This window comes from Octopus bimaculoides, chromosome 16 (assembly GCF_001194135.2).
Source record: "Octopus bimaculoides isolate UCB-OBI-ISO-001 chromosome 16, ASM119413v2, whole genome shotgun sequence".
Lineage (NCBI taxonomy): Eukaryota > Metazoa > Mollusca > Cephalopoda > Octopoda > Octopodidae > Octopus > Octopus bimaculoides.
Window position 1 is genome coordinate 34,663,077 of NC_068996.1, and position 17,794 is coordinate 34,680,870.

The 17,794-nt window shown below is 36.5% G+C and overlaps 1 protein-coding gene across 4 annotated transcripts in view; it reads left to right on the forward strand.

The window, feature by feature from the left end:
• Positions 1-17,794, forward strand: part of LOC106884435 (E3 ubiquitin-protein ligase HERC2) — a 265,512-nt gene that overhangs the window by 201,711 nt on the left and 46,007 nt on the right. For all 4 annotated transcript variants that reach the window (XM_052973690.1, XM_052973692.1, XM_052973693.1 and 1 more), the window contains 9 exons: positions 894-1,119; positions 3,610-3,778; positions 5,172-5,391; positions 7,587-7,886; positions 8,391-8,544; positions 10,307-10,414; positions 11,055-11,345; positions 12,429-12,571; positions 13,779-13,904. In XM_052973690.1, coding sequence (XP_052829650.1) covers positions 894-1,119; positions 3,610-3,778; positions 5,172-5,391; positions 7,587-7,886; positions 8,391-8,544; positions 10,307-10,414; positions 11,055-11,345; positions 12,429-12,571; positions 13,779-13,904 — 1,737 coding nt within the window. The remainder of the gene's footprint in view (positions 1-893; positions 1,120-3,609; positions 3,779-5,171; positions 5,392-7,586; positions 7,887-8,390; positions 8,545-10,306; positions 10,415-11,054; positions 11,346-12,428; positions 12,572-13,778; positions 13,905-17,794) is intronic.

The following is a 17,794-nucleotide window of genomic DNA, read 5'->3' on the forward strand; positions in this document are numbered from 1 at the left end:
TAGTTTGCAAGAGGGTGTCATAGAATTGGTCTTTCAGACCATCTGGTAGCCCCGGTTGAGGTGCATAGGCTGAGATGACAGTGGCTAATCTATGATGAAGCACTAGTCTGATCTTAAGTACTATGTCACTTACTCTAACGATCTCGATTACCTTATCCACCCATTTCTCTGCTAGAAGTATTCCTACGCCCCCGACCCCGTCAGTGTTCCCTGCCCAGAAAATCTTGTACCTGTGTTCTTTGCCTGTGAGGACCCTCGCAGAACCTCCTCTCCATCTTACTTCCTGGATGCAGCACATATCTACGCGTCTCCGTTCAAGCATCTCAACAATATATATATATATAAGCACAGTTCCAGCTCAGTCTTGATCCAGCTGTGGCCATCCACATTTTTAATATCTACAGTTGTATTATCAAATGTATCAGTTCCTTTTTTGTTTTTTAAGATGGTAGGACATAATTTAGAAATATATATCTGCTATTGCTGACAACATGACTATTCATATAGAAGATCCATCCACTCAAATTTGAACACAAGTTGTTTAAGCAGATACCTTTTATTAAGGGCATAAGTGTCCCTAACAAGTTACTTGACCACAAAGGTGGAAAGGTTCAAATTACTTGCTGGATGACAATCACATGTAGGTCTGACCATAGGTATAGACATGTATGCTTATAATTCACCCTTCTTCTTTCTAGAATATGTACCATGATAATCATAATTAACCAATCAATAATCTTGACTCAAAATTTTTGTTTTTATCATAAATGTATTAATAGGTTTCTACTTATTTAGTTCCCATGTATTAATTCGTTTATATTAGAATTTTAATGTATTCAAGTTTTGAAATATAATTGAAGATGATAACAGAGAATCTTTAAATAATATTTCAGGTTTATGCATGGGGAGATAATGACCATGGACAACAAGGAAATGGAACCACCACTGTCAATAGAAAACCAGCTCTTGTTCATGGACTGGAAAGTTTCAAAATAACCAAAGTTGCATGTGGTTCTTCCCATAGCATTGCATGGGCGACCACAGATCTTGCTGCACCAACAACTCATGAACCTGTACTTTTTTCTGCTTCCCGAGATCCTCTTGGTTCTACACTCTTAGGTAAAACTGTTGAATTTAATTTTATTTTGATTTGATTTTTTTGTAAATATAGGCACAGGTATGGCTGTGTGATAAGAAGCTTGCTTCCCGACCACATGGTCCCAGGGTCAGTCCCACTCTGTGGCACCTTGCACAAATGTCTTCTACAATAGCCTCAGGCCAACCAAAGTCTTGTGCATGATAAAACTGAAAGATGCCTATCATGTGTGTCTGTCTTTGTATCTGTGTTAGTCCCCCACCACTGCGTGACAACTGGTGTTGGTTTGTTTATGTCCCATAACTTAGCAGTTCAGCAAAGGAGACTTGTAGAGTAAATAAGCTTTAAAAAAGAGTGAGTACTGAGGTTGATTCATTCAATTAAAAGTCTTTTAAGGTGGTGCCCCAGCATGGCTACTGTCTAATGACTGAAACAAATAAAAGATAATACAGTTCTATATTTAAGATATTTGATGGATATTTGTCCTCATCTTGTTTGATGAGGCTGATATACAACGTTTCGGCTGATATACTCTCCATCCTTCATCAGGTGTCTTGAGGAAATTTCAAACCAGAGTTCTCATTCCTAAGGTATTTTTCGATATTATTATTATCGTTATTAGTCAGGTCACTGCTTGGAATCGAACTCAGAATCTTGGGGTTAGTAGCCCATACTCTTAACCACTACACCATATGCGTGTGGGCAATTATGGAGTGAATTTTAGGGCTTATAAATCTAATATTTTCCTATCCTTCCTTAATATTGGTTCCCATATGCTACTCATATCTGTACTCAGTCTGCTTAGGAGGTTGTTGTGCCCTAGCATATGTGCTGCTTCTTTTGGATTTCATATTTTCCAGTGGTGTTTTCTGTCTATTATTTTAACTTTATCCCACAGGGGGAGGTGGTCTCCGTTTTTCCATATTAGATTTATAAGCCCTAAAATTCACTCCATACTTGCCCACAGGCATATGACGTAAGATTCCGAGTTCGATTCGAAGCAGTGACCTAAATAATAATAACATTGAAAAATGTGGTGGTGGTGGTGTTAGTGGTAATGGGTTTAATACCATCATCTGAACCTTGTATATTTTTAGCTGAATCCACTCTATGGAAAGCACTCAGTGAAGGCATCTAGTTTTAAGCATGTAGGTTTTAAGCAGGTAAAAAGACAGCAGGTATCAGCTGGAGAGAGGAAGTTTTGGTAACTATTACGACTGCTTGCAACTAAAGAGTCTGAGATATGATACTGTACAAACTGGATACATTTTTTAAATAGCCTTACAGTTCACAGTTGCTAGTTCAAATCTAGGCAGGATTTTTCAATATCCCAGAAAAAGATTCCCTTAAGATTTTCTTTTTCTTTTCTTTTTTTTTTTGTGAATTTTAGAATTCCTTTTAGATGAGGGTGTAGGGAAAGATGGATGAGAGTAAGAGCTGTTAATATTCACTTATGATTGTTACAATTTAATGTTTATGGTGTGTAGAGGAGCATGGTCAAGATGGTAGAGACCCGATAGGATGTAGTACTGAAGAATAATGACTGGATTGAAGGAGTGTGTGTGTGTATAAAGCATAGTGGGAGTATTAAGTGGAGGGCTTTATTAGGTGGTTGTGTATGGATTTCAGAAGATTAGAAGCTAATAGAAATTATAATAGAAAGAACGAGGGAAGAAACAATCCAACATTATAGTTTGTTGTTAAGTAACAAGACACAAGCTTTTACACAGTTGTTTATTTTATTGTTTCTTAATACCACAGTTTGTTAGTGGTTGTGGGTATAAGTGGTTTTTCTGTAGTGAAAGTCTACCACCATATACAATAAGGGTTTTTGTTCAGTGAACAAGCCCTTAGAGTTTTCTTTATATATGAGATCCTCTGTCCAACATGGAAAACAGACATCAAATGTTGATAATAATAATAATAATTCATTTTGCAAGATTCTTGATGTGAAACCGTGTGTAGAAACAGATATTGTTGTATTTGGGGATGGTCATGTTGCCAGTTTAGCCTATAAAAATACAAAATGGCTGAAAGGAAAGACACACACATAAGAAAGAAGAAAGCAAAGGACCATTGATGAGGTCACGAAAGAACTCTGGCCGAAATAGGATTAATGTAATATAATGTAATATAAAGCTGAAGCAAATTAACATCAAATATATAGTGTGTGTGTTTTTATTGGCTAAACTGGCAACATGACCATCCCCAAATACAACAACAACAACAATAATAATAATGATAATGAGTATGATGATTCAAAGCTGGGTTATTTGCAAGGACCTGAAGTGGAGTTTTGCCACAAGCCATGAATTGTGGTTTCTCTCATCCTCTCTTTCTGCCAGTCTTAGAGGTTCTGTTGGGCATCATCGTCATTGTTGCTGTTCTTGATTTTAAAAAAACCTAAGAACAGTGGTGTAACCATTGTCATTTTACTGCTTAGAAACAAAAGCATTTGTTTTTGTACTTAAATCAATTAATATTTTTTTCCACTTTAATTCATATCATACCAGGTTTAAATGAAGGAGTCAATGATGAGATAACATCCTCAGTTATTCCTGCAACTACTACCAAACCGAAACGACCATCTTTGTCAAAGATCATTCTTTCTTTGGAATCTGATGCCAGTAAACAACAAGCTTTGAACCATATACTCACTGCTCTACAGATCAAATACGCCAGGTGAGTGACTTCAGTGTTCACACCAAATTATGACTTCATTATATATTTTTTAAATTTCCACTATCTATTTCTTCACAGCCCCTAGTGATTATTTCTTTCTGTCTCGTCTAAATGTGAGTAACTTTGCATCTCCTCTACAAGAAGTTGCTCTGCCCCCATCTCCTTCTTTCATACTTGTTCTCACACTGTGTGTGTGTTTGTGTGTTACTGTCTCGTTGCAACCTTATTAGTCCTGGTATCAAAAAAACAGGCACTAGATGGGCAGCCAGCTCTAGAAACAATGCCAAAGCAGACATTGGGGTACAATGTTGTCCTTGGACCCATCTCTGTCAAACAATCCAACCTGTGCCAATATGGAACATGGACATTAAATGATGATGATGATGATGATGATGATGATGATGAGTTTCCAATTTCAGAATCACTGATTATTCATAAATATTTCTTTCTTTTATTATTCTTGCTTGCTATGCTCAAGATATCCTGTGCCTTGCTGTACATAAGAAGACCTGTCCACCACAGCAGAATTGATATCCTGGTGGGTTTTTTTGTCTTGGAAATTACTTGGTGACCCTGTTGGTGCTGGTGCCACATGAAAAGCACCCATGCCAGTGCCACATATAAAACACCTGTGCCAATGCCATGTAAAAAGCACTCTGTAAAGTGGTTGGCATTAGGAAGGGCATCCAGCTGTAGAAACTATGCCAGAACAGATGATGAAGCTTGGTACAAACCCTGACTCTACAAGCTACCATCAAACCATCCAACTCATGCCAGCATGGAGAATGGACATTAAATGATGATGATGATGATGATGATTTAATAACTTATATATTACAACATAATATTCATCATCATAATTATTATGGTGGCAAATAGGCAGAACCATTAGCACACTGGGCAAGATTCTTAGCGATTTTGTCCACCTCTATGTTCTGATTCAAATTCTGCTGAATTTGACATTGCCTGTCATCCTTTCAGAGGCAATAAAATAAGTGCCAGTTGTGCGTTGGGGTCAATGTAATTGACTTGCCCCTCCCTTGAAACTGCTGGTCTTGTGCCAAAATTTGAAACCATTATTATTATTATTAAGGTGGTGAGCTGGCAGAATTGTTAGTGCGCTGGATGAAATGCTTAGCAATATTTTGTCCGTCATTATTTTCTGAGTTCAAATTCTGCTGCAGTTGACTTTATCTTTCATCCTTTCAGGGTCAATAAAATAAGTATCAGTTGAACACTGGGGTCAATGTAATCAACCCATCCCCTCTCTTGAAACTGTTGGCCTTGTGCCAAAATTTGAAACCATCATCATCATTATTATTATTATTGGTAGTGGTACTGGTAATGGTGGTGGTGGTGGTGATATTTACTGTTGTTATTATACTTGTTGTAGGGATGCAATAGTTGGATCATTAATGAAAGAAGTTCAAGCTGTGAATCCCAGCAGTTGCCTGGAAAATCAACGTTCAGCTCAGTTTCACCAGTCCTCACCTGTCATGTTAGCATCAATTGGTACTACAGAAGAACTGGCACCAACTGTTCACTCTACTCCTACAATAGCAGCATTATCTGAACGAGATTCCACGGCAATGGTAGATTCCTCTCATTCAGATGTAAGTTTTTTTTGGTTTGTTTTTTGTTTACTTTGTTTTTCCACTTTTATAAACTGATGCTGTTTCTTATAATATTAGATGATCCTATGTACCCCCCCCCCCTAGACAACCCTATCGCTAATCCCTTCCTTCTCTCCTGATCACCGCCATACTCCCCCATCCTCTCCTCTTACATATCCTCCCTCATCACCCATTTAAAATCCTCACCTACTCTTCTATTCCTTCTCAATTAGAGGAGCCACTTCAGGCTCTTAGTTTTTATAATTTGTAAAGCTATCTTTATTAGTACTGGTGCCATGAAAAAAATTCACACTGTATACGGTGTAAAATGTTTGGTGTTAGGAAGGGCATCAAACTGTAGAGACCATGCCAAAGCAAACATTGAAGCATTGTGTAGTCCTTGTACTGTTCGATCCTGTCAAACCATCTAACCCATGCCAGCTTGGAAGCTGAATATTAAATGATGGTAATGCTGCTGTTGATGATGATGATTGTGATGATGTTTGTTTGTATATATGTATACCTGGAAGGAGGGACAGATGGACAGACAGTTCATTGGCTCATATTTGGCTCATTGAATTAAGGTGTAAGTGACTGAGTATTCCACAGACATTAGAACTTTTAATGTAATTCTCAGGCAGTGTGATACTGTATAATTAGGTCATATCTTTTGAAATCCAGGTACAATCAACCTGATGAGCTTATTCAGTTTTTTCATCTATCCAGTTTTGATCAAAAGACATGGCTTTATTCAAGCCTGTAGAAAAAATACTTGCTCAAGATGCCATGACTTCATGGTTGTGATACAGCTCCTTAACCATTGTTTGGTAAGAATCTTGCTTCCCAACCACAAGGATCAAATGTGATGCTTATGTATTCACATTATTTTGAATTAATCATGCATTATCTAATAGCTTAGAGATGTTGATGATGTGGTTGTAAATTTTTTGAATGATGTTGTAGGGTAGGTGTGAGGTGTTGGATCTCACAAATTTGATCATGAGACAGAATATTTGGACTGGATATGGCAGTTTCAATGCTAAGGGATTAATTGTATTATTACAACTATAGAAGAATTTTGCAAAACATTTACAATTTTAGGGTTCAGATTTCATCATCAAAACTTAATTTACCTTCATTTGGTCATCTTTTTGGCACTGAATGAATCCCATTCTACATTTCCAACAGATGTCATGGATTACATGTCAGTCTATTACCACACACACACATTGTAAATTGGTTGGCATTAGGAAGGACATTCAGCCATAGAAACCATGCCAATATCAAGACATTGGAGCATGATGCTGTCTTTAGATCTGTTTGATGCTGTCAAACCATCCAGCACATGCCAGCTAAGGAGATTGACATTAAAAGATGATGATGATACCTGTGCATGCACACACACACTCTCTTTCTTTCTCTCTCTCTCTCTCTCTCTCTCTCTCTCTCTTCAGCTTTGACAGTGTTCAATGAATGGAACCCACTAAATATTCCAAACAGTTGAATTCTTAAGATAATTCTAAGATAGAACCAACATGGTGGCCATCATGTGACAAGGCTATATATTTGAATTGCATATACAGTCCATTCAATAAACAAGCTTCCATAGAATTTCTATCTATTCAGATTCTACTGTCAGTACTTGAGTTCATCTTGAAGCCATGATAGAAAAATACTCTTCCAAGACTTTGTGGTTTGTGACTGAAATCCAGGAATAATGATTGTAAATTAGACTTTTTAGAAACTCATCCTCTACCTATATGCACACATTTATATATATGCACACACACAAACACACATGTATTCAGACATGTGTACAAATATTGAAACTTGGGATAGGTACTTAGGAATTGAATGCTAGTCTATATCTTTATTTTTTTGTTACTTTTTAATTAAATGTCTTTAATATATATATGTGTGTGTGTGTGTGTGTGTGTATACATATACATACATACATAAATGTGTGTGCATATATATATATATATGTTTTGCAAAATTCTTCTATAGTTGTAATTATACAGGTAGTGCTATTAAGTTAGACATGGCTTGGGCCTATATTGCTGAAACCTATCAAAGTTATATATATATATATATATGTATATATATGTATATATATATGTATATATATATGTGTGTGTGATATATATATATATATATATAAAATGTATGTATCCATCTTATTAAACTTATTACAGACATTTTGTCCTGGAGAAATATCATCTTTTCCAAGTATGCACAGTTTGGCTGCAAAAGTTTCCCCTGCAACTAGCATAATTGCTGAGACATTTACCTCACCTGATCAAGTAACGAGTACTTTGGAAATCATAAAGCCAGCTTATCCCGAAGGCCTCGATGAGTTCACCAGCAAACTGACTGCTGACGATGCAAGAGTTCTTGTTGATCTTCTTAAACTTGCTGTTGCAAATCGAGCTGGTGAGAAAGGGAAGGATACACTAGCTGGTATCTTAAAAGCCGTTGACAAGGCGTATCCTCAGGTAAGTTCTTTCAGTCTTGTCCGTTGAATCCATGGTAAAATTGGTGAGTATTTTTGTATGTGTGTGTATTGTATTATGTATGTTATTGTAATGTGTGTGTATGTGTACTTTGTTGTTTGTGCGTGGCATTGTTGTATGAGTGTGTTATGTATATCTTGTAAATGTAGTGTACTCTAAAACTGTCTGTGTATGTGACAGAGAGAGAGAGAGAGATTTTATATTTTCACACTATTGCTGTTTTGCTCCTAACCGAAATATTCCAACTATTAGAAACCCAGTCCACATAACTGTTAACAGACAACCATTGTATATAGTTTGTTGCCTCATGCAGAGTAACTTTGTTGAATTAGTCAATATATCTTAACTTACAGTACATTGTTTAGCACCTCAGCTAGAGAAAGCTCTCAGAATCTGTTGCTATAAATTTCACGATTCCTTTGGAAATCGATTAAATTCAGTTTTCTCCTTTTTTGTGTGTGTGAAAAATTTACTTCTATTGTGCAGGTTGCAGAGATGTTGCTGGAACTGTGTGTCACAGAACTGGAAGATGTGGCTGCTGATACTGAATCTGGACGTACTTTACCACAACCTGTTGTACAAGAGAGTCCTCATCATTATTCAGATGACCTATCACTATCAGGCCATGTGAAAATACCTGGTCAGTGATTTTCATTAACAAAATACTTTTGTTGTTGTTCTTAATTAGCTGAAATACTGTTGCTGCTGTTATTGTTTACCTCCACGTCAACCTTGATCCCAGCAGACCTACAATCATATGTTTTCCAACCATAAGTATCAATCTTTTATATACATCACTCAGTACCATGGAAGAGAGAGTGTGTACCTTAACTAGGCCCTACTGAGGGACCAGTCATTTAAGTTGATGCAGTATTGTCACAAGTACAATTAAGGATATAGAAACTAAGAAGGCAACTTGCACATCAGGAGTAAGCAGGTTGATGATTAACTCTTTAGCATTTAAACCGGTCATATCTGGCCAAAATATTCTACCTCTTTTATGTTCAAATCAGCCAGATCCTGTCTCTCACACCTACCCTATAATGTCATTTTAAAAATATGCAATCACACAAGTGAAATCTTGAAACTACAAGATAAAGCATGATTAATTTAAAACAAAGTGACTTAAGCATAGCATTTAACAGAGTAATATGAATGCTAAAGGGTTAAAATATTTGACACAGCAGAATATGTATTGGTCACTTACATAAATCATATAGTATAGGGAGGAATCACATATTCACAATGACTGGCATAGCAGCATATTTTGTCATCTGCTCAAGAACAAAGAAAATACACTCAAGAGAGGAAATATAGAGGCATCAAATTGTTGGGTCAAGTTATGAAAATGATAGGAAAAATTATAATGCAATTGTCTAGGAACCTAATTATTTTAGATGAAATACAGTTCAGTTTTGGTACCACATTCCTCAGATATTTAGCTAAAAATAAGCTTCCTAAACCTAATAGCCATTCACCTGGACAGGGCCTCAAATGGGGTACCATAATCTGTAATCTTATGGTTATTAAGATAACTAAGAAAAGATGAATAACTTGTGAGGCCCTCACATGTACAAAAATAATCAGCAATGAGTTTAGCATACAGGCAGATGCTCATCAAGGTTTACTCTTCTTTTCATCCATTAATATTTTAGTGTTCCAGGTAATAAAACGATTTCAATGCTATGGGAACTCTTGTATGTTGATGACTTAGTTTTTAAGGTCAAATCTGTAGTAGATTTGGAGAAATTCCAGACAGGGAAGGGAAACCTGAAATCAAAGACTAAAATTTTAGTAAGTAGGACAGGATCCTGCTACTGTCAGGGAAATTGCTTTGATGATATGTAGAAAAGTAATTGGAAGAAAATTCATACAATGTACTAATGTAAACTATGGATGTACAAGGCATGTAATGATATCACAGGCTGGCTGGCAGGGAATATACATTCCATATGTAGCAGGGACACAGAAGTAGTAAGAATCTCTTGCAGCATTTTCTTATCTACACAGACAAGTCTGCATTGCAAATTTGGATTTTTCATCAGAATCAAAAAATAGTTCACTGATGAACACTTAAGATTTTATAAACATAAATAGCCCCTAACTATGATCAATCACATTAGTCATATCTGGTTGGAAGGACCCCTAAAGTCAACTGATGCTGTCCCTTTTTCTCAGATTAAATAATTAAAGTGAAAGGTATTCTTCCAGTGTTAATTACAAAAAATAATATAAATTGGTAAAGTGTTGGAATTAGCAATTAAATACTTCAGATCATTGTATTTCTGGATTAATTATGTTTGTTTAAAACATTTGAATATATTTAATATTGTTTTAAAATTCGAAATAATGGTTTACTTTATTATTATTTTTTTTTAAAAAACCAATGACCAAAAATACAGGCGCTGAATGTTTACGAGTTGAGTTTGATCGCTTGTGTTCAACAGAACGACGACATGATCCATTGACCATTATGGATGGATCTGGAAGAACTGTTTCTGTACGATCAGGTATAAAATATACAAATTTCTTTTCATTATGTACAAGACCAATTTTATAGGGACCCGATGAAATATAAAACTTTTTTTTTCAAAAATGTGTCATGCATACTTTTCCAAACCATATTAGCAATGTCACATGATCACACACCACGTGTCCAACCAGGCTATCAGATGTTGTTACACATCACTGGTCACAATGCACTTTTTTCCATTGTTTAGCCTTCAAATGATGCTACCCCACTGACTAGGCAAGCAGGCCAACATTCTCTGGAGCAACGTGAAAAAAAAGATTTTGCTCATGAACACAATGCACCACCCAGTTGGGGAATTGAACCCACAATCTAGCACTAGGTCACACACCTTCACATTAGCAATGTAAATGAGGTTCACTGAGTTGCTGTCTTAGTTCACCCACCCAAAGCTTACTTCTAGCAATCTTGAAGAACTGATAAAGAATCAGTCAAGTACTAAAGTCAATGTAACTGACTACTCCAACCACCAAAACTCAGGCCATGTGCCCATGAGAAACAATTGCTGCTGCTGCTGCTGCTGTTGTTGTTGTTGCTTCTTCTGCTGCTGTTGTTGTTGTTGTTGTTGTTGAAAAAGAAATCATCATTATTATTATTAATTAATTTTTTTTAAATTTCAGGCAGGGAATGGTCTGATTGGTCAACAGAACTGAGAATTCCTGGAGACGAACTACGGTGGAAGTTTACTAGTGATGGTTCTGTTAATGGTTGGGGTTGGAGATTTACTGTTTACCCAATCATGCCAACTGCAGCACCTATGGATATGTTAACTGACAGAACTGTTCTTTCCCAGCCTTCTATAGATTTGGTTATTTGTCTTCTTGATTTGGAACTGGATGCTAGTTCTGACTGCAGCATTGTACCTAGACTAGCTGCTGCTCTGGCAGCATGTGCTCAACTGAGCTCTTTAGGTTAGTACAGACATTCAGCTTTCTCTTTAACTAATGCTATTCTGAAAAAAAAAAATTTCTGTTTTTCTTTTATAAAGTGTATTCTTTGAATGAGAGTGGAAGAAAACCACAAAGTTTCATTTGCAGTCATTAGACAAATAGCTTTAGATATTATTATTTATAAAATATTAAGTAAAAATTTTGAATATTTACAAATTTATTTTTATCAGAGATTCTATGTTGTTATTTTATATTAAAGTTATTACAAGTAAATAAACTAATTACTAATTAGTTAGAATACTGATTGCCCTAAATTTTCTTACTTGATATACATTTTAAATTTTAATTATTGAGAGTTTGCACCATTACATAGTTTAGGAAAACAGTTCAGTTTTATTACATTTGAAATTCCAATAATTCTTATAAAGTTAGTGTTATATAAGGTTACTGGATTACTGATTACATGGTCATGCATATTTGTGTGTGTGTGTGTGTGTGTGTGTATATATATGAAGGACCACACACACACACACAATATTCTATTACTAATAAGTGTGCTAAGTTATTGAAAGTTACATATCTCGGCCTCATACACAGACATATTTGTATGTAAGGCCAAGATTTGTAACTATTAACAGTCCACCTGTCTATAATGTGGAACCACAGGGTGGTATAATCTGTTACTGTACACAAGACTATAAAATTGATGAGTGTTAAATACAATGGAGTAAAATCCAATAGTAGGGTACCTCTCTTGTTTGGGAGAAAGAGAGAGGGCAGTGAACATTGGGCTTGTAACCCATTCCCACAAAATAACTAGAATTGTTACAGAAATCAATGCTGTAAGATGATGTATCAGGTTTATGTATTCTTCAGCATTTTAGGAGTAGACTGAATGGCTACATTAAAAAACATTACTGTGTTTCTTTAGAATATTAATATTGAAAGATTAGTGTAATAGTTTCTACTACAAATTTCTGCTTTATAGAGGCAATATTCCATATACACATTTTATGCTGACTTTGAAAATTAGAGTTCTTCATAAAAATAAAGGGTAATCTTGTTTCATTGTAATTATTGTTTCTCCTTTGAATACAATTCCAGGTGCACAGCAGAGAATGTGGGCTCTGCAAAAGCTTCGAAAGATCATGGCAGTCAATTATGGGGTTAATTTGAATGTGAACACTCTAATTTCCAGTCCTACAACTGATTCACCTGATCAAGAAACCTCTAGAACCCCAACAATGGTAATTACTATATGTGTATCTATGTGTATGTTTGCATGTGTGTGTGTGTCTGTTTTAAATATAGTTGTATCCCCATTGCTTAACCAACATGGTTTTTGTAGTTGTTGTTGTTGTATTTGTATCACCACAAGGTTGGAACTAACACCTTGTGGATCAGTGGTGTTGTTCTGAATAAGCAACCCTGTAATTAAAGGTGTTCCAACCTTATCCAACCTGTCATTTTTGTATATCTGTGACTATATTCTCCAATGTCTTTTCATTTCTGTTTTTAAGAATTGGAGTATAGTCTGACAAAGATTTAGCTGTTATTTCTAGAAAAACTGTGTGACCACATAGAGTCTCCTTCATTGTTTCGAATACCATTCTACAATTGAGTCTTTGACATAACAATTCTCACTTCTCTAGTCCCTGGTTTCATAAACTTCTTGTTCAACTTAATTTGTACCACATCTCCATGGCCAAACAGTTGTATCCTTGTTGTTTTAATATCCATATTTCCATAATTGTGTGGGGCAGACAGAAATTGTTGAGACCGACCTTCACTTGTTTCTAACTAAGGAAATTTTTTCTGAAGATCAGATATGGTATCACAGAAGACTGGAAGCAAAGGACAGCTCTTACATAACTGTGACATTTACAAATATTATTTGAAGTCAAAGCAAAGAAACAGTAATTCATACACATAGACGACAGGTTTCTATCAGTTTCCATCTGTCAAATCCACTCACAAGGCTTTAGTTAGCCTGAGGCCATAGTAGAACATACTTGTACAAGGTGCCACATATTGAGACTGAATCTGAAACCATATACTGAGCTTAAAACTTCAATTCTGCACATGGAAGATGATTATTCTTTTACCAGATTCCATCATTAACCCTTTAGCATTTTACCCGGCCATTCCAGCCAAAACATTCTATTTGTCATATGTTTAAACTGGTCAAATGCAGTCTCTTAAACCTACCCTACAATGTCTGACTAAAAGTAAACAATCCCAAAATTGAAATCTCAAAGCAACAAGATAATGCATGATTAAATCAAAACAATGGGAATAAATAAGCTTTATATTTGACAAACTAATCTGAATGCTAGAGTTAAACCCCATCATATAGTGGGGGGAGAGTAGAGTTGCAAATTTCTTTAATCATATTCCTCAATTTCCTGTGTAGTATTAAAACTTATTTATTGTTTCTCTTTTATTCTCTTGTAGTCCCTCAGTGGAACAGCTCTTGCTTCACTTGTAAAAGGGTTACCTGAAGCTTTACAACGGCAGTATGAATATGAAGATCCTATAGTACGCAGTGGTAAACATCTTATGCATAGTCCATTCTTCAAGGTAAGCTTATTATACATACATTCACGTGTGTGTGTGTGTAATATATATATATATATATATATATATATATATATATATATATATGTATATATATATACCTGCCAAAAGTTTATTTATGTCTCCTTTCAGTATTTCTTAATCCTTTTGTTTCTAGTTTCTCTCCATTTTCTTCTGTGCTTCATTTTGTCATCATCATCATCATTTTAATGCCCATGTTCCATGTTAGCATGGGTTGGATGGGGTTCAATAGGTTACAACATGCTGCATCAGGTCCCATTGTCAGTGTTGGCATGGTTTCTATGGCTGGATACCCTTCCTAATACCAACTACTTTACAGGATGTACTGTGTGTATTTTACCATGGCATTGCCGCTAGTGAGGTTGCTATGCAGCTTGCAAGACTATGAACCCTAAGAGGAGAGGGGGAAATTGTATGTCAATAGCATAATGAGTAGAGAAGAGGAATATGTATGAGAGAAAGGGCCAGAGCAGAATGATTTTCTTGCTGTAGAACACCTGACTACTCATATTTTAGAACAGGTGTGTGGATGGGAGTAGAGCTGCAAAGTGATATATGTCTTATTTTCTATTATTATTATTTTTTTACCCCAAGCCTCTCCACTGCTTTTGTTTCTTCTGGTGTTTCTAGTTGCCAATTTTGCAGCACTTTACCTTCTTCTATCCAATTCATTGGCTTCCTGTGACATCATCATCATCATCTTTTAACGTCTGTCTTCCATGCTGGCATGGGTTGGATGATTTGACAGGAACTGACAAGCTAGAAGCTGCACCAACCTCTTTTGTCAGATTTGGCATGGTTTCTATGGCTGGATGCTCTTCCTTATTGCAACCACTTCACAGAGTGTAACTGAATGTGTTTTACACAGCACAAGCACTAACAAAATCTGTTTGGCATAGTTTTTAGATAATCATTTTTTTTTTTTTTTTTTTGGTGCAATTCCTTGTTCAACAGTTTCTCTGAATTTCTCAGATTATCATTATCCATTTTATTTACAATTACTGATTGTATATTTCACTTACACTCCTTCGATATTCTCATATCATTCACATACTTCATTTCATCTCTTTCTTTTTATCTTGTAGTTCTCTTATTTTTTACCTCCAAATCTGCCTCCACTTCTCTCTTATACATACACACTCATTTTGCTTTCATACATGAATTTCTCTTTCTATATCTCTCAATCACTCACTTCCTATACTTCTCTTATTTCATCATATTATATCTCTAATTCCTTTTGTCTCGTGTAACACTTTTTTCCATCTCTCTGTACATTTCACTGTCTGCACCTAGCTGTTGGATGATTGCATACAGTTTCTTTCCTCAACCCTTTCTGTCTGTTCCCTCCCATTCTCTACAAAAAAGACAGCTACTTTATATTTTAAGCCATGATAAAACTGAGAAGTCCATTGAATAGGAGTGGATGCTTGCATGTGTGATGCACGTATGTACACACATCTGAATATGTGTTCATATACAGCTAAACACATATTTATATATAAGTATATATATATATATATATATATATACTTATACACATATGTATGTTCGTGTATGTATGTATACACACACACATATATATAAACAAAACACAAACCCCTTCAGGTAGATGGCCCTGCTCGATCTGTAGAAAAGGCGTGGGTAGGAACTCTATAAGATGCACCCAGTGCAAGCTATGGACACATAAGAGGTGCAGCAATATCAAAGGAAGGTTAACTAGGAAGTTAGTTTTCGTTTGTAGCAGATGTTCAGGAGCTATAAACACTGTGAATGTGCAGAAAACAACTTCTGCCACATTCCAGGGAGAAAAACTAGACGTAGTTGATAGCTTCTGCTATCTAGGTGACCAAGTTAGTAGTGGGGGAGGGTGCGCTGAAAGTGTAGCTGCTAAAATAAGAATAGCCTGGGCAAAGTTCAGAGAGCTCTTACCTCTGCTAATGACAAGGGGCTTCTCACTCAGAGTAAAAGGCAGACTGTATGATGCATGTGTACGAACAGCCATGCTACATGGCAGTGAAACATGGGCTGTGACTGCTGAGGACATGTGTAAGCTCGCAAGGAATGAAGCCAGTATGCTCCAATGGATGAGTAATGTCAGTGTGCATACTAGACAGAGTGTAAGTACCTTTAGAGAAAAGTTGAACATAAGAAGCATCAGTTGTGGTGTGCAAGAGAGACGATTGCGCTGGTATGGGCATGTGGTGAGAATGGATGAGGATAGCTGTGTGAAAAAGTGCCACACCCTAGCAGCTGAAGGAACCTGCAGAAGAGGTAGGCCCAGGAAGACCTGGGATGAGGTGGTGAGGCACGACCTTCGAACATTGGGCCTCACCGAGGCAATGACTTCTGAATGAGATCTTTGGAAATATGCTGTGTGTGAGAAGACCCGGCAGGCAAAGTGCGACCTAAATCCAAAGCCTCTGCCAGGATGCCTACCTTCCTACGTTGGACACTAAACTCCACTTGCGAAGACCTGTTGAGGCAAGTGAAATCGAACTAATTATGATGGATGGCACCCACGCCAACGTCGCCTCCTTCATTGGACACAGAAACTTGGCTTGCAAAGACCTGTTGATGCAAGCTAAAGCGAAATCATGATGGCACCTGTGCCAGTGGCACGTGTAAGGACATTCGAGCAAGATCGTTGCCAGTGCCGCTGGACTGGCTCCCATGCAGGTGGCACATAAAAGACACCATTTTGAGTGTGGCTGTTGCCAGTACCACCTGACTGGCCTTCATGCCGGTGACACGTAAAAGCACCCACTACACTCTCTGAGTGGTTGGCGTTAGGAAGGGCATCCAGCTGTAGAAACTCTGCCAAATCAGATTGGAGCCTGGTGTAGCCACCTGGTTCACCAGTTGTCAGTCAAATTGTCCAACCCATGCTAGCATGGAAAGCAGACATTAAACGATGATGATGATATATATATATAAAGACTTTTTCAATTCCAGAGCATTATACTAATACATCTATTTGTTTTCTACTCCACCTGTCTTTGTTGTTTTTTTGTGAATTTTCCCTATATATATATAGGTACAAGCGTGGCTGCTTTGTAAGAAGCTTGCTTCCCAACCTTGAGCAACTGTCTTCTACTTTATCCCTGGACCAACAAAAGCCTTGTATGCAGATTTGTTAGATGGAAATAGAAAGAAGTCCTTCATATTTGTGTGTTGGTTTATTTATGTCTCCACAGCTTAGTAGTTTGGCAAAAAGACACTGATAGAATAAACAGCAGGCTTTAAAAAAAATATAAGTAGTTGGGTTGATTTGTTCAAACACATAGTTGTGTGTTTGTGCACATATGCCTACATACATATATATACATACATGCACACATACACACACATTAATTATACATTTGCAAGAAGAGTGTTGATTGTAACATTGAAGCTTTGGCCAGCTAACCTTCATTGGACTGTAAGGGTGAAACTTTGAAGTTACTGTCATCACACTTAATAAATATATACTCTACAAAAGTATTAAGTAATCCGTTGGTTTTAATGTTAATTTTTTTTCCTCCCCCATTATGACTCAACATAAGGTGTGAATACTGGACAGAATACTCAGTGACATTTCTTCTAGTTCTTCACATTCTGAGTTGAAATGCCTCTGAAGTTGACTTTGCCTTTCATCCTTTCAATAATAATAGAATAAGTACCAGTCAAGCACTGGGGTCGATGTAATCAATTTCCCCCTTCGCTCAAAATTGCTAGCCATGTGCCAGAATTAGAAAGGATTATAACTCAACATGCAAACAAACACACACACACACACATTATATATATATATATATATATATATATATATATATATATACACACACACACACACACACACACACACACACACATATATATTAAATATACATATA